Raw genomic sequence first — 26060 nt, forward strand, 5'->3', positions numbered from 1 at the left:
GTTCAGGACCTAAGATGTTTTTATCTGTATTGCTTATGAAATGACTCAACAGAAAGCTCAGAATCATCTTTGATCCCCTTTTCTCTCTTTCATCAACATCAGTGGCTGATTCTTAGAAACACAAATCTTTGTTTTGTGCTGGGCCCCTCCCTGGCCCCTGCCTGGGTGTATATCCTAACTGTTTCTTGTCTGGATACACAGCTTCCCCACTCCTGGCTCTTCTTCTGAACCCTTTTCCTGCTCCATCCCAACCTTTGGCCAATTTGAAGTGATGGATCTTATATCTACCATCAGGACAACGCACAGAGGCCTTCCTACTGTCTGACACCTCAAAGTGTAGCCTCCACTGCAATCTTATCCCCACATGGACTTTCTCCTAAAATTGTGTCACTTTTATTTTCTACTCTACAAAAGGTTTTTCTTTCATTTGTCTTTACCTATGTGACTGGAATTTTCTTCCTCCTGTCGTTATCTGGCTATTTCTTTTACACGGTCTGGACATTTTTTATATGTCATTTCCCTTGAGTTGCCCCAGAATGATACTGTTGGCTTTCTTTGTGCTGCAGTAACATCTGTGGATTGGTGGATCATAGCACTTACCACACTGTACTGAAATCGTTCATCTATGTGCTCCATCACATAGATGAACGATTTCAGTACAGTGTGGTAAGTGCTATGATCTAAACTAAGAGAGTCTTGAATGCAGAAATCATGTACAGGCAGCTATTTCATTTCCTAACAGTGCTCTTGCTTAGCACCTAGCTCAGATATAGCTCTCAATAAATACTTCTTGAAAAAATGCATTCACACACCATGCTGAGCATACTCTGTATGTGTATTCTACTCCATTCTGATGGTCACTCTTGATAGAATGACTCAAGCCTTGGTGTGCAAGTGTTAATCAAAATGGCTTTGAGCTGGGGCAATGGAGCAGCAGCTCAAGATGAGATCAAAGCTCCTTGACTAGAATCCCTTTTGAGAAGTGTGGGGCCATCGCCTGGCGGGCGGTGGCAGGACTTGGTAAGCAGAAGGAAGGTGAGGAGGACAGGTGCAGCCAGGCTGAGACAAGAGACTGGCTGGGGACAGCCTAGGCTGGTGTAGGGGAAATGAAGGTCAGGGCAAGGAGAGGCACAGGGAGGATGCCTGGGCCCTGGCCTTAGGGTTAGAAAGGCCTCCATAGGAAGCCATCCAGAACACCACTGGGTGCTTCAATAGTCACTTTGAGGCAGTTGAGAGGGGATTTCCAGCCAGAGATCTCTGGGGTGTGGAAGGGTTCCTATCCACCAGTCCCTTCTCGTCCTTCGGTGGAGCTTCTCGCTCCCTCTCCACTGCTAGTGAGTTGGTTCCTTCCCCATTTAAACAGGCCCCAGTCCATTCCCATGTATTTTCACCCCTTGCCCCATCTCTTGCTTAAATCCACAAATAGATAGCTGTAAGGGAGCTACACTTCTTCCACAGTTGATCAGTAATAAGCCAAATCCCATCTTCAAAATACGTTTCTTCCAAATTTGGGAGCTAAGTCCTGAAGCAATAAAAGAACAACAGGCATCATGTAAATGAGAGAGAGAAGAAAGAAACTGCATAGGTTTAGAATATCCCAGGGAGCCTGACCATTACCCTTACCCACTCCCTGTCTGTCTCCTCTAACTGGTGAGTGTGACCTACTTATAAGGAAAAAGGAGATGACATGCTAACATTATAGTGGCATTAGTAAAAATTAGTAAAAAACTGGACTATGATAATTGTAATTGTTATTTAATTTGCTGTAGTCCCTGTTTGTGGATCAGCCCTAGGTTACACTTAACACGTATGTATCAGGCATTTGATTTATTCTGTAAATTAATCCTATCAACACTTGTACACAGTCAGCTGTAGCTTATTTCAAAACTCTTTTTCCAAAGAGTCAGCGTTTCCACATGAGCAGTGGAGGACTGAGCCATCCCCTCTCTTGCCATGGAGTTGACCATGTAGAAGCCCATGTTGAATGCAGGTTGACCCTGTGGTCATAACATACAAAATCCTACCTTTCTAAAATATCATGCATAGCAAACATTTGACTGTTTTTTCAGAAACATATATACATCAGATTGAAGAAGAGCAATTTTGTCTTTAAATCAGAACTTTCTTTAAAGAAGACCATAAAAAGGAAGACATTCATCAGAAAGATTATCTGTGACCTTGTGGTGATGTGACACCTTAATCACTTGTTCTGTTCGAGTTTGTAATGTTTTCTCAATTAGATTAAATATTAAGAATGCAAGTTGCCAACTGCTAACAAGTTTGCTGAATGCTATGCCGTGTGGGGAATGGCTCTTAATGAAGCCTGAATGGGAGTAAATGCTAGAACATGGAAAGGCCAGAGCTGAGAATGTGTCAATAGACAGGGGCAGCGTTTTCGGCTACGGAGTGCTGAGTGTCTTCTGCACTGGAAGGATGTATCCACGTCAGGATTGATAAACCCAGTGGTGACATGGCCTCTGCATACCAGCTGGGGGCTCCATCCGACTACTGAAGGGCAAAAGAGGCTTGTGTTTGGGAGACTACTGAAACGGGGTTCCAGATCTCCCTCTCTCCCTCCTTCTGTGCCCGGTCTCTCCAGGCAGCTAAAGAGGGCAGGATTCCTGCAGGGTTGTCGTCTGGAGGTGGGTCTGATGACGAGCCCATTACTCTGCTGCTGGGCCCCTTCAGTGGCCACGTGTTTAACAACTGATCTTAAACCCCAAGCAAATGCAGCTACTGAAACCACATGGCAAGACTTGGATGCAACGTGGTCATCAACAGGATAGAAATTTTACTAAAAAATCATTCAGGTTATTTTTGGTCTACTAATTTTGATAAATTAATTTGATAATTAATATTTTTTATAGAAAGCACTTGATTCCTGACACTATCTAAGAGATCAGTCACTGTTTCTCCATCCATATAATGAGACTAAAAATGATACAAACCTTATAGAATTGATTTAAAAGCTGTAGGTAAACTATGGCTTTTCACATAAGTATCATGATCTTGGTTTCTATGATTGCTAGGATTATTTCAGTAAAAGCCAGACCTACCGTATGCTGGTTTTCTATACAAGTTTTCTATGAAAGCCTTCCCTGTGACCTAGTCTCAGAACATCCCAAGAGGTGGCCAAGGTTATCACTGAGCACCTTCATGGCAAGGTCGTGCTGGGAGGGGGTAGGCATGCGGACTCAGATTGGCACATCTCATTCAAGTCACAGCTGTGTGCCACAGTGATTGTCCAGGCCTGAGCACAGATGGGCCACTTCTGCCCCACCCCATGTCACCCCACCCTGTACATACTGCCTAGTGCTCAGTCTCAGGGAGCTTACGAGGAGGCGCATGGGAGTGTATATGTTTGGTATCAGAATGTAGATTGTGTTTGCAGTGCCAGTGTGCCCAGGAAGCCTGTTGAGAGTCCTAGGAGAAACAAAGGGCAAATTCACGGAGACCGCAGAACTCAGCACTGGGTACCATGGATCCTGACTCAGTGCTGACTCCAGAGTCAATTGGAGGAATGAATGTCTTTCACAATTAAAAATACAACACATCAGATTTGAATCTATTTTTTAAATTTTTTTATTTGTTTTAATTAGTTATACATGACAGTAGAATGCACATATGCACTTTGATATATCATACATAGAAGGGATGTAATACTTCATTTTTCTGAGGGTACATGTTGTGGAATCACATTGGTCATGCAGTCACATGTACACATACAGTAATAATGTCTGTTTTGTTCTACTGTCCTTCCTATCCCCACATCCCCTCCCAGCCCCTCCCTTCACTTCCCTCTATCTAATCTAAGGTAACTCTATTCTTCTATAGTGTCCCACTCCCCTTGTTGTGAATTAACATCTGCATATTACAGAAAACATTTTGCCTTTGGCTTTTGGGGATTGGCTTATTTCTCTTAGCATGATATTATCCAACATCAACCATTTGCTGGTAAATTCCATTCTTCTTTAAAGCTGAGCAATATTCCATTGAATATATATACCACATTTTCTATATTCATTAATCTATTGAAGGACACCTAGGTAGGTTCCATAGTTTAGATATTGTGAATTGAGCTGCTATAAACATTGATGTGGCTGCATTACTGTACTATGCTGATTTTAAGTCCTTTGGGTATAAACTGAGGAGTGGGATAGCTGGGTCAAATGGAGGTTCCATTCCAAGTTTTCTGAGGAATCTTCATAATGCTTTCCATAGTGGTTGAACCAATTTTCAGTCCCATCAGCAATGTACGAGCATACCTCTTCACCCACATCCTCGCCAATACTTAATGTTGCCTGTATTCTTGATGATTGTCCTTGTGACAGGAGTGATATGAAATCTTAGTATAATTTTGATTTTCATTTCTCTAGTTGCCAGAGATATTGACCACTTTTTTTATATATTTTTTGATTGATTATATTTCTTCTTCTGTGAAGTGTCTATTCAGTTCCTTAGCCCATTTATTGATTGGGTTATTTGTTTTATTGGTGTTAAGTTTTTTAAGTTCTTAATATATTTTAGAGATTAATGCTTTATTGGAAGTGTATTTGGTAAAGATTTTCTCTCAATCTGTAGGCTCTCTTCTCACATTATTGTTTTCTTTGCTGAAAAGAAGCTTTTGAATTTGAATCCATCTCATTTATTGATCCTTGATTTTTATTTCTTGCACTTTAGGAGTCTTATTAAGGAAGTCAGATCCTAGGCTGACATGGTCAAGATTTGGGCTTGTTTTTTTCTTCTATTAGGTGCAGGGTCTTTGTTCTAGTGCCTAAGTCTTTGATCCACTTTGAGCTGATTTTTGTGCAGGATGAGAGATAGAGGTTTAATTTTATTTTGCTACATATGGATTTCCAGTTTTGCCAGCACCATTTGTTGAATAAGCTATCTTTTCTCCAGTGAAGTTTTTTGGCATCTTTGTCTAGTATGACATAAATGTATTTATGTGGGTTTGTCTCTGTGTCCTCTATTCTGTACCATTGGTCTACCAGTCTATTTTGGTGCCAATGCTGGTTTTGTTACTATAGCTCTATAGTATAATTTAAGGTCTGGTATTGTGATGCTTTCTGCTTCATTTTTCTTGCTAAGGATTGCTTTGGCTATTCTGCGTCTCTTATTTTTTTCAAATAAATTTCATGATTGCATTTTCTATTTTTATGAAGAATGTCACTGGGATTTTATTAGGAATTGCATTAAATCAGTATAACATTTTTGATAGTATGGCTATTTTGACAATATTAATCTTGCCTATCCAGGAGCATGGAAGATATTTCCATCTTCTGAGGTTTTCTTCAGTTTCTTTCTTTAGTGTCCTATAGTTTTCATTGTAGAGATCTTTCACCTCTTTTGTTAGATTGATTCCTAGTTTGTTTGTTTGTTTGTTTTTTTGAGGCTATTGTGAATGGGGTAGTTTTCCGAATTTCTCTTTCAGTGAATTCATCGATGATGTATAGGAATGCATTTGATTTATGGGTGTTGATTTTATATCCTGCTACTTTACTGAATTCATTTATTAGTTCTACAAGTTTTCTGTTGGAAATTTTTGGGTCTTATAGATATAGAATCATATCATCATCAAATAGTGATAGTTTGAGTTCTTTACCTATTTGTATCCCTTTAAATTTTTTTCTTTTCTCTAATTGCTCTGGCTAGAGTTTCAAGGGTGATGTTGAATCCTTGCCTTGTTTCAGTTTTTAAGAGGAATGTCTTGAATTTTTCTCCATTTAGCATGATGTTGGCTTTGGTTTAGCATATATAGCTTTTACAATGTTGAAGTATGTTCCTACGATCCCTAGTTTTTCTAGTGTTTTAAATAGGGAGGTGTGCTGTATTTTGTCAAATGCTTTTTCTTCATCTATTAAGATGATCATATGATTCTTATTCTTAAGTCTATTAATATGATTAAGCTTATTGATTTCTGTATGTTGAACCAACTCTGCATTTTTGGAATGAACCCCACTTAATCATGACACTATCTTTTAAATATGTTTGTGAATGCAATTTGCCAGAGTTGTATTGAAAATTTTTGTGTCTATGTTCATCAGGTATAATGGTCTGAAGTTTTCTTTAATGTGTCTTTTTCTGGTTTTGGTCTCAGGGGATATTAGCCTCATAGAATGAGTTTGAAAGGGTCCCTCCTTTTCTATTTCATGGAATACTTTGAGGAATATTGGTGTTAATTCTTCTTTGAAAGTTTTGTAGAATTTGGCTGAGAATCCATCTGGTCCTGGGCTTTTCTTGGTTAGTAGACTTTTGATGAAGTTTTCTATTTCATTACTTGAAATTGATCTGTTTAAATAGTTTATGACCTCCTCATTCAGTTTGGGTAGGTCATATGTCTCTAGAAATTTGTCGATTTCTTTGATATTTTCTATTTTGTTGGAATATAGATTTTCAAAATAGTTTCTTGTTATCTTCTGTATTTCAGATATGTCCATTGTGATATTTTTCTTTTTCGTCTTGTATTTTAGTAATTTGAGTTTTCTCTCTTTTTCTCTTCATTAGCATGACCAGGGTTTTATCTATTTTATTTATTTTTTTAAAGAACCAATTTTTTTGTTTTGACATTTTTTTCAATTGTTTGTTTTGATTTCAACTCTGATTTTAATTATTTCCTTTCTTCTACAGCATTTGATCTTGATTTGTTCTTCTTTTTCTAGGGCTTTGATGTAGTGTGAGGTCATTTATTTGTTGCCCTTTTCTTTTAATGAATGTGCTCAGTGCAATAAACTTTCCTCTTAGTATTGCCTTCATAGTGTTCCAGAGATATTGATATGTTTTATTAGAGTTCTCATTTACCTCTAAGAATTTTAATATTTCATCCTTGATTTCTTCTATTATCATTCATCATTCAATAGTATATCATTTAGTCTCCATTTGTGAGAGTTAACTTCTATTTTTTACTTTATCATTGATTTCTAATTTCATTCCATTGTGATTTGATAGAATGCAAGGTATTATCTCTGTTATTGTTGTTGTTTTTGTATTTACTAAGAGTTGCTTTATGACATATGATATGTCCTATTTTAGAGAAGGAGCCATGTGCTGCTGAGAAGAAAGTAAATTCGCTCATCGATGGATGAAATATTCTATATATGTCTGTTAAATCTAAATTATTGATTGTATTATTTAATTCTATAGTTTTTTAATTTAGTTTTTGTTTGGAAGGTCTGTCCAGTAGTGAAAGAGGTGTGTCAAAGTCACCCAGTGTTATTGTGTTGTGGTCTATTTGACTCTTTGAATTGAGAAGGGTTTGTTTGATGCACATAGATGCTCCATTGTTTGGGGCATAAATATTCATAATTATTATGTCCTGCTCATATATACTTCCCTTAAGAAGTATGAAATGTCCTCCTTTGTCTCTTCTGGTTAACTTTGGTTTGAAGTCTACTTTATCTGAGGTGAGGATGACGGCCCCCTGCTTGTTTACACAATCCGTATGAGTGATAGGTTTTCTCCCATCCTTTCACCTTCAGCCTGTGGATGTCTTTGCCCATGAGGTGAGACTCTTGAAGACAGCATATTGTTATGTCTCATCTTTAATCCAATCTGCCAGTCTATGCCTTTTGATTGATGAGTTTAGGCCATTAACATTCAAGGTTATTATTGAGATGTGATTTGTATTCCCTGCCATTTTGACTTATTTTTGTTTTTAATTTGACTTAGTGTTTCTCATTTGGTTAAATGTCCCTTTAGTGTAGATCCTCCTTTTGCTGGTTTTCACTTTTTTTATTCACTTCATCCTCATGGAATATTTTGTTGAGAATTTTCTGTAGTGTAGGCTTTCTAGTTATGAATTTGCTTAATTTTTATTTATCATAGAATGTTTTAATTTCATCTTCAAATCTGAAACTTCATTTTGCTGGATACATAATTCTTGGTTGACATCCATTTTCTTTCAGAGCTTGAAATATATTATTCCAGGACCTCCTAGCTTTGGGTCTGGGTTGAGAAATCCATCGAGATCCAAATTAGTTTCCCCATAAGTAATTTGATTTTTTTTTTCTCTCATAGCCTTTAAGATTTTATCTTTATTCTCTGTGTTAGTCACTCTCATTATAATGTGTCTTGATGTGGGTCTGCTGTCATTTTGTACATTGGGGGGTCCTGTAAGCCTCTTATATTTGATTTTCCAATCCATTCTTTAGGTTTGAGAATTTTTCTGCTATTTTGTCACTGAAAAGATTTGCATTCCTTTGGTTTGTATCTCTGCTCCTTCATCTATTCTGAAAACTCTTAAATTTGGACTTTTCAGGTTTTCCTATAATTCTTGGATGTTCTGTTCATGGTTTCTTACCATCTCCTCCACATGGTCAACTCTACTTTCAAGATCACGTATTTTGTCTTCATTGTCTAAAGGGCATCACAGCAAACCTGCAACTTTCAAAGTAAAACCAGACACTGTGGTCTCAAGGGCACAGGCACCAAGTGGAACTCACTGTTCTTGAGGTCCATGAGTGAGCCCTGTGGATAACAGTTGCTTCCTCTTGCTCCTGCTGTTTCCGTTATCTCTATTCACACTTCCTCCCCCTCAGTTGAGAAGCAACTTAGGGTTGATTCTGGTGAAGGTAGAGTTTTGTACCAAGAGCTTGACCTTCAAGTCAGGCTCTGCTGCTTTGGAATTAGAGGCTTGACAGTTCCACTGTGGAACTGGGGTCAGTTATTCGCCTGTCCAGGCCTATTCTACTTCATGAGTTTGCATCATGATTCTAACCTTCCCAGGAACTGGAGAGACCAACAGCCTTGACTATGGAAGCCAGAGTCACAGAGAGAGTTGGAGTCCACTGCCATCACTTTTTCCTACTGCTCCACGCTGTCACCTGTTTGCACATTGACTGTGTGTCCTGATGAATGTGATTTCTCCATGACTGACTGCAGCTTGTCTGACTGGCGTTATGTCCTGCTTTTCTGTACCAGACACATTCACTTTAGCTGCACACTGACTTCCTATCTTCCTGCACTTTGTTTCTTTACTCTGTGGCTTTCGTTGGAATGGTCCTTGTGCCTGAAAGACACCCCTCCCTGCCTTCCTCACCTTCCAGCTCAACGGTGGCATCATCTCTCTCAGGGGGCCATTCCCACCCCATGCACTCACCACCCTCAGCCCCCTGAGGCTGCCTCCAGTGCCACACTTACCATGGTGCACAGCGAGGATGTGTTCGTGTCCTTTCTTACTCCAGCTTGAGTGGACGCCCTGCCAGGCAGGGTCAGTATTTATTAACCTCTGGAACTCAAGTGCTCAGCATGGTGATGAGCACACAGGAAGCACCCTATAAAGAGCAATTAGGATCCTGATGATAAATTAAATGGAACTGCCCTGCTCACTTACAGAGGGGTATAAAGATAACTGATCATAATGCTGATGATATGTGAACAGTTCTCTCAGGTCAAACAGTTTAATAGCACAACTTATATATTCATGCAAAGTGCACATAGGTATGAAGGGAATTTGTAAGATGGCTATGAATTATTCATCATCAATATGTCAACTTGTGTAATTACTAATTAGCTACAATTTTTAAAGTTCTAAGTCGGTCAAAATCTCTTGATGATTATAGGCAGTGACCAATTTATTTAAAAAAATGTATTAACTCTAGTATATCAATGGAAGGCTTTATCTGGCACTCCTACCGATAATAATCACGATAAGAAGATAGATTGCAAGTTCATCGTCTTTTATGGATAGTAAGAACCATCTGGCTCACTCTTTCTTGCCTTTGGAGGGCAGCTAAGTTTCCTGTCCAATTGCAGAAGCAAGTCCTTATTCATAGTGAGTAGAAAATCCTAAACTTGACCTCTTGATCCTAGGTAAAAGCTCTAATTCCAAGTTCACTGAATACTGCTTTTCACACACAAATGGAAGTTTTTTTGTACCTTGCAGTGGCTTGGGAATAAACTGATCAAAAACCACATTTTAGTTGCTGTTTAAAACAAACTTTTATAAGCAGACAGGAAAGGGCAATATTTAGAAATCAGAAATGAAAACAATGAGCAGCACAGATTGAGGTCTGATTTTCAGGCACATAGTTTGTGTTCACCTCTGAGCCACCGTAGAACTGACTCCTCTGGGGGCATTGGTTTAATCAAGTGATTTTCAGGATTTTACTTTTAATCAATGAATTCCTTTCTCAGACAACTTCCTATATAGACCACAGCATCTCAATCTGCCATGGACAGGAAAGCGCTGCCGAGGAGAAAGCCCAGCCACTCTTACCCTCCTTGATGCTTGTGGCACCCCATGATTTCCCCAAACATTGAGTGCATACCACTGGTCTATTTCCATCCTCTACTTAACGTGGACTCTCTCCTGTGTGAACCCCGTCCCCTAGCACCAGAGGCCTGTGTGGGGGACACCTTTGCAGCTGTCTTTCTCTACAGAGGATGATGAGTGATGTCATCAAAGGAGATGGGACCTGCTTCTGGCTGTAAGGGGCACTGAGAAACAATGCATTCTTGTCCAGAGCTGAGTGCAGCTCAGCCTACCAGGCCTACCCGGCTGAGGAGGCCGCCTCTGTGGGAGGACAGGGAGAGCCCAGTGTCTTATCCAGAACTCTCCATTTCCTCGGCACATGGGTAGACAGAAGCCAAGATTATTAAGCTGAATTAGAAGTAGAGGATTAAGAACGGGGAACTGGTGTTCTCACCCCACTCCTGCCCTCCCACAGCCTCCAATGGCTGTAGCTGTGCTGGGTAGGACCTGTGTGGGGATCCATTCCTCAGGAGCACTAGAAAGCTGGGGGAACCTCTCCGCTGCACAGAGACCTCGTGTTTTTAAAGTATTATTTCAACCAATGGCACGGGAGGAGCTGAGAAGGTGAAGAGCATCCTCGCCCTGACTTCCACGAGGGGCACAATGTGCAACAGCTGTATATAGAGAGAGACACAGGACCAGGCTACTTCTCTATGGCCGTGAGATCTCTGGTGATGGCTCAACTGTCATTTGTAGGATCCCTGGGTAGAGGAGCTATGAGAGGGCAGAGGGAAGGACGTATGTTCAGTCCTCTCTTGGTGCCTACAGTGGAGTCCTTGCAGGACCTCACCCAACATAGACATTGAAATCCAAGGATGTTCAAGTTCCTTCTGTAAAGTGAAACAAGCCTTGCTTATAATCTGCATGTCACACCTTCCTGTACACTTTAAATCATCTTTAGGTTACTTGTAATACCTAATACAATGTAAGTGCTATATGAATAGCGGTTATACTGTGTTATTTAGTGAATAAGGACAAGAAAAAAAATCTGTACATGTTCAGTACTGATGAGGATTTTTTAGTATTTTGGACTTGTGGTTAGGGGAACACACAGAAGTAGAACCCACAGGCAGGGTGGGCAGGCTACGTATACAGAGTGGGGCAGATGCCTGGGGCAGGCCATGAGCAGACACAGGGCAGGTGCCTGACTTCCCCACCTCATGCCCACCATGCAGCCCTGGCCTGGCAACTATTGCTATCAGCTCTGTGAGATGTCATCAAGGGGATAGAACATGATTCCAAATCAAATTGTACTAATAGAAAGATCATTTGCAATTTTTATATTTTAAATTTTGACTCCTATTTTTAACTTATAGTTCATCTCATGCCTGGTTAACCCAGGCAGAGCCCTGGGACACAGAGTTGAGCAATTACTGAACAAGACCTCAGCGGTTTGTGTTTGAAGAGCAGGTACTAAAGGCTGGGAAGGAAAGTGAGTTCCCAAGTCACAGCTAGCTAGCAGCAAGCTGAGGCTAGTTATCACAGGGTTTACTCTCTTGCTCCCTAAAGGAGCTGCTTTCCTTTCTAATGGGTCCTGACCTGAGTTAGAAACTCAACTCTATCGCTTCCTAGATGTGTGGACACAGGCAACGTATTTAAACTGTGTGAAACTAGTGCAAAGAGGAAGGTCAGAGTTCAGACTGAGAGTGTGCAAGCTTCCAGTGCCTTGAGTGGCCTCTTGCCAGAAGACCTGAAAACAAGTATGTACCATCCTGAGGTTCAGTTTCCTACTCCACAATTTGGGTGCAAATAATCAGACTTATTTCACAGGGGCAGCATGAGAACTAAGCACTTGAACCATGCCTGCCATTCAACAGGGTCAAATCATAAATGCCAATTTTTATTGTTTTTATGATCAAGATTATTTTCTTATCAGTACAAATGGGATAATAGTTTAAAGACACTGAACCACCAAGAGGAGAAACACAAAGACAAAACATAGTACCAGGCAACCGCAGCCACATAAGGAATGGTAGCTGTAGTAATAGTGCTCTAGATATTGAGGTCTGACAGTGCTTACATTTCTTTTTCAAATAAATATCTAGAATACTAAAAATCAATTCTATTTATGCATTCGCCCATAATTTTAACATAAAATGTATTGATATTTTTTGACAAAAGATATGCCTTGCTTTTATGGGCAAGGTTGAATTATTTTATGAATTATAGCCATTCATCATATGCCAAGTAAAACAAAGATTGCATTATATATTCCGTATGAACAAGTGAATAAACATAAGTGTCTACAGCATGATTGTAGTGGTAATCTTGGAAATCCTAATCCAGATCCCAAATAGTGTGAAAGCCCACAATTCTGAAATAGGAAGAGGCAAGGATAAGGTGGCCTTCAATGTGCATATGTTGGTCCAGTCTGCAGCGTTCTAGTTGCAGTGACCTGTAGGACAATGCTACATTTGTCCCTGCACTTTGTCTACCTCTGTGCATTCAGTGACTGCCTATGCACTAGGTGTTCCAGGTTCAGACACATGCAGCACGCTGCACCTACCCTGCAGGTGTTCAGGCTGCAAGGAAAGAGTTTGGATAATTGGTCTGATGAGGCATGCATGAGGTGTCACAGAGTAGGGGTGGCTGTACAAGTGCCCAGAGATGACATCTGCTCTGAGTCTCAGTGGTGCACAGGAAGTAATTCCAAAAGACTGACAGAGGGCCTCTCAGGAAGAAGCAGCACAGGCTTTTAAGAGGAGAAATGCACCTAAAGGTCTGGAGAGAAGTGGAGGCAGCATCCAAATGTGGAAACATGGCTGGAGTTTAGGGTGCAGAGGACTCAAATGCCACACCCAGGAATCTGGAATTGTCTTGTCAGTGGTGAGTGATGGTGTGAACCGGCTTGCATGGACTAAGGCACCAGACCACTGGAGACCAGAACTGTGAGGCCCATGAGAAGGACGGTTTGAATAATTCAAGTAACCAGTGAAGACAAGTCACTCTGGGGCGAGTGAAAAGAATATCAAATGTGAAATCCCAGACTTGATAGCAGATTCTTGAGGTGACAAAGTCAGGAGCCCAAGAGAACTCCCTGGCTCTAGGGTGTTAGGAAATGGGATCCGTAAGTGAAGACCAGAGGGAAGTGAGATCAGGTCAGGGGGACAAATAATCTCCTTTAAGAAGGTTTTGTGGCAAATAGGCAAGCTATTCAATCAGAAGTTTGGAATTTAGAGATCTGGAGACCAGGGCAGGGATTGGATTTAAAGATGAAGTTTTGAGAGGTTCATATATAAAGAAAGGGTCCACATCAAACTTAGCTATGCTCAATTTGTATATACTGTGGTAGAGAAAGAAAAAGAAATAAAAACTAAAGGTTCTTAATTAGCAGTTAGTACATACTTAACTATATATCAAACACTTTCCTAAGCACCTAACTCCATTGTTATCCTGACCTTCCATGTTGAAACTGGTGCTGTAAGGGGTTGGCTCAGTCACATGGTAGTTGAAGGGCAGATCGGTCAGCAGGTTCTGTATTCAAACGGAACCACACCCCTGCAGAGCTCCTACTGGACATCTGTTGAGTTAAGATGCAGCTACAAGGTTTTTGGTGGGTCACTGTTGATTCTTATGCTGTACCACCCATAGACATGTTGACAGAGGCCATCAATGTGCATATCCTTGATGCACAAACATGCCTTTCCGTTTGCTCCCATTCTCCATTAGAACATTGCATCAGTCCGCATTTTTCCAGAATGATTTCATTTATTCTTTAACAGCAGCTACGATGGTCCCCTCTTTACAGATGGTGCATCTGCAGGGCAGGGATAGGATGAACTGCCCAAAGCCACGTTGGTAAGAAGAAGCAAAGCAAGAACTCAAACATGAGTTTGAGTTCCAAAACTAAAACAATGTTGGCTGGAGCCGGTGCTGCAGACTCGATGCTTTACTCCAATCAGACAAGTCTTTTCCCACTTACACTTGTCTTAGTTCACCCTCAGGAAGGGAGAGACACTCCCTTGGTGTGCCCCAGTGTGGGTTGGACCCTGGCAAGAGCCCTCTCCTGTGGGTTCATGTGCAGCCTAATGGTATGTCTGGCCTGCTGGAGTCCTGTTTCATTATTTAGGGTTTTTATCCCAGACTTTGAAAAGTAGGTTGCTAGAGTGTTCTTTCTCTGTGCCAGGGAGATTGTGCAAGGATTTTCAATCCGATTCCAGCAGGTGCTCATTGGCTTTTCCACACTGACATGGGCTCTGCAGGCCTGGAGGGCTGGCTAATGGGATTTTCTGTGATGTATTACTCACTTTCCAAAAGTCATGCTGGTGAGTAGTTTATGGAAAATGGAGGTTTCTCTTTTCTTTCTTTCTCCTTTTTCTTTTTTGTCTGCTATAACAATCTTTACCCATATATTTTTCAGGTTCTCTCTTTGGATTATCATTTTGACATTTATTACTTCAATAATCATACGGAATCAGCTTTATGAAGGTTCCCTAAAGTACTCTTTGTATCTTTCTGGAAACATTCATGATATTAGGATTGAGATCCCCCCTCCTCTCTTTTCCTTTTTTGGTATTAGGGATTCAATTTATGGTCTCACACACTCTACATCTAGGCAAGTGCTTTACCACTGAGCTGCACCCTTAGTCCTTTTCATTTTATTCTGAGTCCTTTTATTTTTGCTAAGTTGCTGCAGCTGGCTTCAGACTTGCAGTCCTCCTGCTTCAGCCTCCTGAGTAGCTGGGATTATAGCCACAGGGTCTAGCTTTAAATGTGAAATTTAATAACAGGCTTCATAGCTTCCTTGCCTTCTTCACTGGGGTCTGAAGCACTTTAAAAACAAGGTCATGGTGATAAGAAAATGGAGTTATGAGCAGAAGGCAGCACAGAAAACAGGATTCCCAGGGCTGCTTGAAGCTGACTAACTGGGGACGCGTGACCGCGGGTGTGGTGCCTTCATAAGGCCCTTTGTATAGTCCCGTCTGCTTAGTCACAGCTAATGGAGACACGGCAGGACTTAAATTAATGCCTCTGTCAAAGGAGGCAGACCTTTGTGGAGCATCTGTTCTCTGCCAGGCGCGGTTTTCAGAGGCGCGTGCTGCATGCTGAGGGAGGACTGCCCGGCTTTGGCACCTGAGCTTCCAGGATCATTTCTGCAGCTGCCAAGAAGAGGAACCAGCGCTAACCATTCAGCTCTCTGAGCCAGTCTTTCCATCCAGGAAGTGGAAACAGGTGTTCCAAATGCTTTCTTTACTGTTCCATAGGATCAGAGGGAATCTGAGACCTGTTAAGAGATTTTTTTTTTTAAAAAAAGGACTGAGAAATGACAGGAGCATTCCCTAACTCATGCGTATATCTGTGTATGAATTTGGAATATGCATATACATTGTGAGAACACACATGCAAAAACAGAGGTACACACGGGTATGGAAGAGTTCTAGAAGACCCACAAGAAATCATTGCACTTGAGAATGGGGCACTTTACTTTGTGTTGTGTTTTCTTTGGTGACACTGAGTTTTTCTCTTTAAACAGCTACATTCTATTTTGAAAAGCAACATTAGTGCTGGTGGAAGCACTGACGGTGCTTGTTGCAGGTTGGTGATGGAACTGTCCATATGGTCTATGAACAGTGGTTTCCTTTCTGCTCTGCAGGCCTGGGGACTCTCATGAGCTCCCTCTTCTGTGCAAGCTCTGCTGGTCTTTCCACAGCTGCACTGGCTTCTCTGTATTTTGATTTTAATAATAGGAAAGAAGGGAAATGGCAGTGTGTGCATTGGCCTGAGTTCTGGGGGACACAGACATTCCAGGGGCTGAATTTTCTGGTTGTGAAATGAGCACGTCCTTTGACTGCAAACCTTGTTGAATGTCTCTCTTAAATTCAAATCAAAAGGGACCTGGAATCTTTATAATCCAAAGCTAGGATTCAGAACTGAGGAAAGTGAGGCCCTGAGGAGAAGAGGTGGCAGCAGAGGGTGTCTCCAGCAGACATGGGTGGGTCTGCCACCCAGAACCTTCCCTGGGCTGCAGGCACCCCTTCCTCACACTGCCAGGAAGCTGGGGGCCAAGAGCAATCAGCTGAGTGTGCGGATTGCCTGTCTAGAGACAGCTGCTCCCATCCGCCCTGGGTGGCCCTCACCCAGTGCTGGTCAATGGCTGGGTCCAAAGACAGGGTCCGTGCTGTGAGGCCAGGCCTCTCTGCAAGTCCAGAGCCCAAGCCATCAGTGAGCCTCTGGGAGGCCTCCGAGAGAGTGCAGTGCCCTGCTCCACCTGTGCACTTCCCGCCCTCACATTTAGTGACCCTGAAAGCACACCAGTGACCTCTCTGTCTTGGAACCAGGTGATGACATTCCTGAGATTTTTATCTGGTCTGATGCATACTGCCTTGCAGCCCATGTTACCCAGTCATCAAGACAAGTGGGGACAAAGGGTGTCATCAGTCCCATCGTCGCCTGCTCACAACTGGGAGCACAGATGGAGTGCCGATGGCCGTTGGCCTCATCAGACCTGTTCTGCCCCCACTGGACCAGTTATGCCCTCGCAGGTGGCAGCAAGGGAAAAGGAGAAAAACTGGAGCACAAGGCTGCCAGAGTCACCCGCCATGTAGACCAAGGCTCAGAGCCAGGAGAGTAGACCGACCCGTTGCCCGGCTGTTCAACAGGACACAGAGACACTGATTCCTCCCACCCGGCCATGTGGGCAACAGAGGGACACAGGTCCTCACTCCACCATCTTCCAGCCCTCTGCCCAGCGGCTTCCCTTCTCCCCATCTGAGCACTTCCCTGTGGGACTCCTTTCTCTGCCCTCAGAACACATCTCTCCAACATTGACCTCAGGATGTCCTTGTCTCTTGGGTTGACAAGAAAGTCAAAGTTGTCCCAGAGGCTCAGGAGACTGAGGCAGGAAGATCAGGAGTTCAAAGCCAGCCTCAGCAAAAGCAAGATGCTAAGCAACTCAGTGAGACCCTGTCTCTAAATAAAATTTTAAAAAAGGAGGGTGCTGGGGATGTGGTCAGTGGTCAAGTGCCCCTGAGTTCAATCCCTGGTACCAAAGGAAAAAAAAAAAAGAGTCAAAATTGTCCCATTTCTTCCTTTTTGTCACGTCTAGGTCTCCAAGTTCTTTGTGGATGTAAGCATCATTTTCTCATTTGACAAAACACTTTGTAATTCTACCAGTGTCATCGGTTCTATGTCCACCAACTACATATGTAACACAGAGCACTCTGACACGTGTGCCCACATCCAGAGCTCCCCAGGGGGCGTGTTCCACACAGGTTAGGCAACTCCTCAGCACCTCATTCTTCTTACAAGACAGTTTCCCTCCTTTTAAGCAATAGCTGCTACTCCTCCGACTGCCACGAGGGTCTTTCAAATTCTTTTTATCACTCTGTGCCAATAGGCCTGCCTGCCTTTGTCCCTGCCTCTTCTTAGCGTGGACCCTGGCACAGTCAGTGGAAGGGGACCTTAAGTGGGCCCCACTCAGTTTCACAAACCTGCCATGTCAGGGCATCTTTGCCATCACCATCATCATCAACATTGTCACTAGTCACCTTTTTCATTAATCATCACCATCATCAACACAATGTCACCATTACCACCACCATTGCCAGCATCATTCACCATCATCACCACCATCATCACAATTAGCAACACCACCATCATCTCCATCACAATTATCATCACCACCTTCAGCAACCACCACCATCAGCATCAACACATATCAACATCAACACCTCCACCATCGTCACCATCAACACCATCAACATCATTATCACCATCACCATTAGCATCACCATTATTACCGTCTTCAGCATTCACCATCATCGTCAACACCATGTCACCATCAACAACTCCACCATCATCACCATCACCATTATCATCACCATCATCATCATCTTCAGCAATCACCACCATCATCAACACCATATCACCATCAATGCCTCCACCATCATCTGCATCACTATTATCATCACCATCTTCAACAATCACCACCATATAATCATCAATACCACCACCATCATCACCATCAACACCATTATTACCATCACCATTATTATTACCATCATTATTATTATCACCATCTTTAGCAATCACCATCATCATCAATACCATATCACCATCACGACCACCATTATCACCATCATCACCACCACCACCACCACAATCATCATCATCATCATCATCATCATTATTATATTATTATTATCATTTTAATTTGAACATGGCAAAACAGGAGTATTTTGGATTCCGTTATTTTTCCCACATAGAGGGACAAAGAAGACATGGGAACTCAGGTCTCTCTCTTCCACACAGTCCTTGATGGTTGACACAGCAGGTGGAGGGAAGGATCCCTGTGCTACTAGCCCAGGCATGACATTCCTCAGCTTTGTTTCTGTTCCACCCACAGGGAAGCTTCTATGTCCCCTCAGAGAACTGCATGCAGCATGCCCACAAGTGGCACCGCGACCTGTGTCTCCTGCTCCTACAAGCCTACCGGGGCCTCCGCCTCTACTTCCTACTCATCATGAGGGACATCCCAGAGCTGCCACACATGGAGCTGGGTAAGGGGCCAAGGGCAGGGAAAAGACCAGAAGCTAATGTTGCCCCTTGGTCACTGGGCTGGAGAAAGGGTATCATGCTTTGCTAAGTGTCATGGTAACATCTATTGTTCAGGGAGGGTTAGTGTGCCCTACCTCATTCTAGAAGGAGGCAGTATTCAAAGGGCAATGTGTAAGTCTAGATATTAGTGTCTAAGAGTATACTCATCCACTCATTCACTTATCCACCAAACACAGAACACGTAGTGCATACCTGCCTGATACATAATGTTATGCTGCCTTCTAGGGGAGAATGTGGGTTTAGAGTCTTTCCTTAACTATGCAGTAATACAGAATTGCAGCTTCAGAGTGGAAAACAATCCTAATAAAGAGCTACATGTCCATAGTAAAGAATGATATGCACAGCCGCATACACCCATTCATATATGTTTGTATATGTAAATATTAAATACTTATAATTAATCTGGATGATTACAGAAACCTACTAATATCCATCAGATTTAGCTGTCTTGAGACAAATAGATTCTTGCACATGGATTTTCTGAAGGTTAGACATCATAGAGATTATTAAGCCTAAATCCCTCTTGATTGACAGATGATGGCACAGAGAGGTAGAAGGGGCAGGGTCGCACAGCCCTGTGTGTGACAGAACCATGGCAAGGCTCGGAGTCCCTGTACTGACCCCTGGAAGGTCTTATGTCATCCTCAGTTACAGTAGGGCTTGCGTTGCAGTTCTGCTCATCGGCCTCTAGAGCAGCGTCTGAGCCCTTAACCTGAAATTCAGGGTTAACACCTGTTCTAGTGTCAGAGACCTTAACTTCCCCATCTATACCCCTGGGAATCAACGGCTACGAAACCATGGCAGAGGTGTGTCCACGTCTTACCCAGTGTCCATCATGGCAATGAACACAGGTGTAATGATGCATTTGCATGTTCCCATTCCCCAGCAGTCTTGAGGTCTTTGAGAGCAGTCGCTCCTCAGATCCCTTATCCACTCCCCCGACACGGGCCTGAAGGAGAACGTATGGAGTTGTGGTATTAGGATTGAATGCCGAAGCCTCTTGCCATCCATCACTATCAGCTCTGACACCCCAGTCAAATCCTGTGCTCAAGCACTACTCTTTGAATAAGGCAATCCTCAAAATGTTTTTCAGGTGTCAATCTTATGCACGCTATAAAGACATGCAGAGAATCGGTGCGATTCACATCACTCAGAGAGAAAATGGATATCATTCAGCTGCATTTGTCTTTCTGATGTAGCATTTTTTTTAACCCAAAGGAACCAAGTTTCTTTATACCAACTCATCATATTTGTATTGACACATAGCACCTACTGTGTGCAGGAGTTGTGCTAGACATTGGGGATGCAGACAAAACCAATATGACAAAGCTCTGTTTTGCTTGGGTTGGGGACCTTGCAGACCTGAGGTCAGCAGTCAGGTGGAGAGGTTTGTGCTACTTGTGTTTCAGGAAGGATCCCAGGTGCTAAGGGATGGCTCACACTCACCTGGGAAACAGTGCATCTACCACAGCCACGTGCAGATGGCACTGTGAAACTAGGGAATAACTCCAAAAAGTAACGACCATGAACATTACATCCCTGAGAGCTGCACCACTGGTCCATGCTGCCACAGTGACATTGCAGGGACCATGTTGGCATGGAAAGTTAGGTGTTCACTAGTGTCCTAGTCCCTGGAGCCCGCAGAGGACTCAGATCTGCCACCCCACTTCTCTAGGCTTCTGATCTTTCATGGGTGAGATGGAGATGCAAATCCATGCTCTTTATGTCTTGGAAAGATATATCTGTGTTGTGTGTATCCATGTGCCTCAAAAAGTGGAAATAAAAATGGAATCACTCTGGGTGCAGTGGCACATGCCAGCAATCCCAGCAGCTCTGGAGGCTGAGGCAGGAGCATCTTGAGTTCCATGTCAGCCTCAGGGACTTAGTGAGTCCCTAAGCAACTTGGCAAGCCTCTGTCTCTAATAAAATACAAAAAAGGGATGGGTTTGTGGCTCAGTGGTTAAGTGCCCCTGGGTTCAATCCCCAGTACCTAAAGAAAAAAATCACTTTGACCCAAAAAAGCTCTATACAGTTTAGGAGGACCTACTTTTATATAAATGCATTGATGAGAGGACTTTGGTCTTTACCTAGGGCTTAGCCCTTGGTTCCAAATCAGGTTTATTCTGTCTGTAAGCACGGTGCCTCCAGCTGGTTAGGAATGCATGGAGAGGAGCCTTCATCAATCGTGTTTGTTCCTGTGATTTTAATGAGAACTTGAAACTTGTTCTTCTTTTAATTGACAGCATCTTCATTTCCGTGCATGTCCGTTTAACTGTATGGTATTTGCTTCTTTCTTCCTAGAGGCCCTTGCTGTTGAAGAAACGCTCTCCCAGCTATGCTCAGAGCTCCAGGTAACTAGAGGGCTGACCCTGTGGGTCTGATGGAAAGAAGTCATGTCCACAGGGCATTAAGCCTGTCACGGAAGCTACCAGGTTTACAAAAGAGAAAGTTAGCTCACAGGTGCCAATGCCATGGAGATGGAGGAGGAGCCTCAAATCTGGGGTTCAGGTATCTTTATGGGGCAAAGAAGCGGGGTGGTCTGAGGTGTGGGAAAGGTGACTGGAGGTCAGCAAAAGTGAAGTAGCAGGTGGTCATTGTCTTCACAGGAAGCATGTCCAGAAACCAGCAGCCTCTGCATGATGTGTGAGTGGAATTGAGACCCCTGCCATCAAAAGGACGCCCATGGGACACTTGTGCAGGCCCAGTGAAGGGGTCAAGGGGTCAGCTACTTCAGCCCATTTGAGCTAGATTAGGTTACCCCAAATTCCTGAAAGATCCCCTCCAGGCATCCCTGCTCGGGCTGTGAGCTGTGGGCAGTCAGCCAGTCCACTCCTTCCCTGCTCAGCTGGGCGACTTCCGAAGCAAGGAGCGGGAAGGCAGTGCACCTGGCAGGCCACCGCAGGCTACCCGCCCCCACTGTTTTTTACACAGCAGGCTACCCCCCCCCCCCCGTTTTAAAACCCTCTGGCTTTTAAACTTCAGGGAAAGACAATGGCTCACATCACTTACAAGAGGAAACAAAAAATAGATATGAATTTTGTCCTGGGGACTCTGTTGCGGTTTTGTGAGGCTGTGTGCATTAAGAGCATGTCTTTAACAAACCTGGCGATGCACACGACTGTGTGGTACAGTCTCTGGGACACTTCCACCTCCCCGGGGCATTGCACGGCCCCCTGAGTGAGATCCCAGGTTGAGGCTGGAAGGAAGCCCATGAGTCAGGGCGAGGGGAAGGCCAACCAGTACTTTCGTGGTGCTTGGTTTTCCCATCTGTAAAGTGGAGCCAGAAGTCATCAGGATTTTACTGATGACATCGTTTTGTCTTAGCCAATTAGTGTAGTGCACACTCGCAAGTTACCCGGTCTGTATTTTATGTGCCTTGTGTGCATTTGTTCATTTATTCAACTGAACGGTTCTATAAAATAAGCAATCCTGTTATATTCAGTGGATGGGTTCTCAGTGGCGACCCATTCCCTCCTGGAGCACACAGCTTAGGAAAGTGGCTTGTGTACTCTTGGGCCACCACTGCTTGCTGCTCGGAGGACTCCTGGCACCTGGTAAGCTCCTAATAAATGCTGGAGTGAGCCGGTAAACAAAGGCACTGAGGGCTGGTCAGGCTTTTAAAGGTGAGGAAGAAGCTGATCCTGGAGTGGTTAATGCTGCTTCCTGAGACCCTTGGCTCATTTGCCTATCAATCTGCAGACCCATCTGTCCTGGGTCATGTACCTCGTGTGAGTAAAGGGCAGAGGCCCTCTGACCTAATAACAGGGTGTGGTCCTCCACCTCTGGACAAGCATTGGGCAGGTCTTTTCCCCTCTTGGTGGCTGTTTTCCTGTGTGCGATGCACTTGTTCTATGGGGATGAAATGAGGTCACCTGGCTGCAGTGTGGAGGACAGAGCCTGGCATGCAGCACTGCCCTAAGCCATTACTTCTGTCCTTGTCATCTTGCCTACTATGCATGAGCCTGGCAAGGGATGAGGACACAGGCACTCTACCTGGTTGTGGGACCTCAGGTGGATGGTGTCACTAAGTTTACTCAGGAGGAGGTAGGCCCTAGTGGACCCCAGAGAGGAAGCTGTTTTGGAGCCTGGCTTTGAGCCTTGTGGTTTTGCAGGAGTGCAGCCCATGGACCCCAGAGGTAGGAGGGCCTGGCGCAAGGCTGTGCTGCTAGAACAGTCAGAAGGGCCTGGGAACGGGTCACGTGCGATGACTGAGGCTTTGGGGAGGGAGCCCAGGCAAGTGACCAAGAGGCCTGGGTGCCCCCTGCACCAGGGTGCCTGGACAAATCTCTAGATCATAGGGAGCCAAGAAGGAGGATTCACGTCCTTAGGGGGCTATGTGGGCAAAGGGACACTTAAGAGTTGTCTCCGGCACGAAACACTTTGCCATCAGGTGGTACCTCACGCACACTGTCCTTTCTCTGACCCTAGCCAGATGTGGGCTGTCCACTTTGTTATAAAGCATGTCAGAAAGGATGCAGACAGACTGCCAGGTGAATACATAGGACATAGGGCAAGTCCTGCAAGGGCGTCCCAAGGGTGGCACTTCAGTTGGGTATACTCACCAACCTAGAAGCTGTCAGGCCCCATCTATTAAGGTTTCTACAGGTACTCCAGTGCATGGCCTCACGGCCAAGGTGACCACTGGCCCTCCACAAGATCCCCAGCTCCTCTCCCTTCCCCAGAGGCCTGGAGAGAAAATTCCAACCTCCTGACCCCTTGGTTTTTCAGACAGCCAGCCTCTCCCCTGAGGCTGTCTAGGGGTCTGTCAAGGGTCTCCACATTAGCATAAACTCAACGTAGAATAAGAAAAGATGCTTCTAAGCTCCTGGAATTCCGAGGGCTTTAGAGACTGGTTGCCAGGAACAGAGACTAAGCTGCATCTCACAGAATCACAGAGAGCAGCGGGGGCAGGAAAGGGTGTTTGGGTGGTGAAGTTAAAACAAAGGAATAGCAAAGGCCCCGCCCAGAGGGAGGCTGGCTCCCTGCCCACTGGTCTCTGTGCACTGTGCCTGCAGCAGCCCTGGGCTCTGGGGGGAGTGCTCACAGGTCCATGTTTATTTCATGGTAAGTGGACACAGAGGAGCGGGTCTTCCTTAAGGTGCGTGAGTCAGAGGGGTGAGCTGCGAGGGTCTGAGCCCAGGCCCCGCCTCCTGCTGAGGTTCCTCCACATCTGCTGCCTGCTCTGGTTCAGGTGAGAGACTCGGAGGTTAGGACAGAGCCTGCCAAAGCATTTATCGAGCGTATTTCACAAAGGCCGACTGCTGCCTCCTCCTTTTCGCAGTGTCCCAGACTGCAGGGATGCTGCCTCTTGGGTTCCTATGGTCCCTGTTGCCACAGACTTTATTTTATAACCAAATTTTGTTGAAAATTTTTATTATGCAACTGCTGTAGAGAGTGGCTTGGTGACAAAGGTGGAAAGGGTGATGTGCTGGCCATCAGTCTGCTCCTTGGTTTGCTGAAGGGCTGGCCTGTGGTTGGAGTAGAAGCAGCACCCCACTTCCCCAGAAGCCCCCCATATTAAGCTCACAGCCTGCAGAGCTGTTTAGAGACAGCACATTGCCACCTTGTGGCCAATGACAAACAGCAGTGAAGGTTTCCATCTGGATGGCCTGCCACTGGTAGAGAGGGTTGGAGGCTTCCGGTGACTCCAGAGGATTGGAAAGCTAGGTCTCTGCAGCAGTGGAGTGTGGGTGCCTCTGTGCTTCAGCAAATCATGAAGTTTTACTAAGCATCCGCTGAGCACCAGCCACTTGGATATCTGTTAGGAATAGGTAGAAGAGGCCATTGGGAATTGCAGCCTAGTGAAAAACAGATTTGTTTCCACAGACAGCAGAATCTCCTGAGGCGGCCACACTAGAACCAGAGAGTGCGAGGCAGGGTGGTGGGCCAGGAGAGGGGAGGGCCTGGTTCTCTCTGGGGAGGTGGGGATGCTCCATAGGGGCTGTTGCCAGGGAGCAGGAGGGAGTGCATCAGGGACGGAGGGGCATTCCAGCAGAGGAACAGCAGCCCTGTGGGGCCCAGGGCACCAGCACTGGAGCACCACGGGAGAGGGGCCAGCATGGCTGCAATGCTGTGTTCCTGAAGCCCTGCTGTAGAGCCGAGCTGGAAAGATGGGCTGGAGCAGGCCGTGAGGGTCCTTGCTGAGCACTGGTCAGGAAGAAAATGTGCTCTCTGCAGAGGGATGGTTCTGCCCACACTCAGCCAGGTGCGTTGGACAGCAAACATTCGGAAACTTGCTGGGGAGCTACTAAGAGGTGACACTTTTTGGCTGGTTGTTCTTTAATACAGCAACAGGATTTTCTGGATACAAAAAAATCATTCCCTTCTTGACCCCCATAACTTATGGGAGATGCTGAAGTGCCTAATAGTCTTTCCCAGAGCTGCACCTCCTAGTGGGACCTGGGAAACAAGCTCAGCTGGCAACTGTGAGCAGTTGGTGGCTGCTTGGGGCAGCCCCTCTGCATGGTTTTGGGGGGTTTTGTTATTGTTTATTTTGTGTGCTTCTTTGTTTTGACTAGTCCACCTGCCTGAGGGTTTCATTTAAGCCTGGAAATATCCTCCAGGAGGTCAACAATGCTCAGTTTCTCAAGACCCTGCTATGGAGGAGCTAACCTCAAACTCAAGGAGGCACAGTGGTACACAACAGGGCCCCAGACCACATTCCATTTACTTTCCAATAACAAACCAAAGAATGTAGTTGGTGCAAACTGAGCACCTGCTGTGTGCTTTCCTCCTACTTCCTGTGCTAATTCTGAAAGGCAACTCAGCTTGGATGGCTTAGAGCTTGCTTGGGGCAGTCAGGGGCACAGAGCTCAGCTGGCAACTGGTTTGAGTAACAGCATCCATTTCTCCCTCTGTTCTAGAATGTTCAAACTTTAATATGCTTATGAATTACCTGGGGGTCCATTAAAATGTAGATTCTAATTCATTTGGCCTGGGGTGGAGCAGGAGGTTCTTTAACAAGTTCCCTCAAGTAAAGGTTCTCAACTTTAAAAGGCCACGGGGGTGGGAGAGTTGGGGGCTGCCCTGTGTGGAGAGCACTAGGCCTTAGTGGTCTGCTCCTTCCCTCTGCCACTCCACGAGGCCAAGCACAGGCTCTGATCTTCTCAGGCTGGCTCCTCCCTACAGCATGTTGTCCCAGCTCCGCCGTCCTGGGCTGCACTCCAGAGCATCTCTCTTGGGGACAGCAATGCCCAGCTTGACTTCCTAGGGCCCTTCCCCTAGAATGCAGAGTCACAGACCTCACCACATT

The 26060-nt window shown here is 44.6% G+C and overlaps 1 protein-coding gene across 1 annotated transcript in view; it reads left to right on the forward strand.

Moving 5' to 3' along the window:
* Fam135b (family with sequence similarity 135 member B) overlaps positions 1-26060 on the forward strand; it is a 196893-nt gene that overhangs the window by 132504 nt on the left and 38329 nt on the right. The window contains exons 7-8 of the mRNA XM_027952280.3: positions 18597-18750; positions 21110-21159. Coding sequence (XP_027808081.3) covers positions 18597-18750; positions 21110-21159 — 204 coding nt within the window. The remainder of the gene's footprint in view (positions 1-18596; positions 18751-21109; positions 21160-26060) is intronic.

The sequence above is a fragment of the Marmota flaviventris genome, chromosome 15 (assembly GCF_047511675.1).
Source record: "Marmota flaviventris isolate mMarFla1 chromosome 15, mMarFla1.hap1, whole genome shotgun sequence".
Classification (NCBI taxonomy): Eukaryota; Metazoa; Chordata; class Mammalia; order Rodentia; family Sciuridae; genus Marmota; species Marmota flaviventris.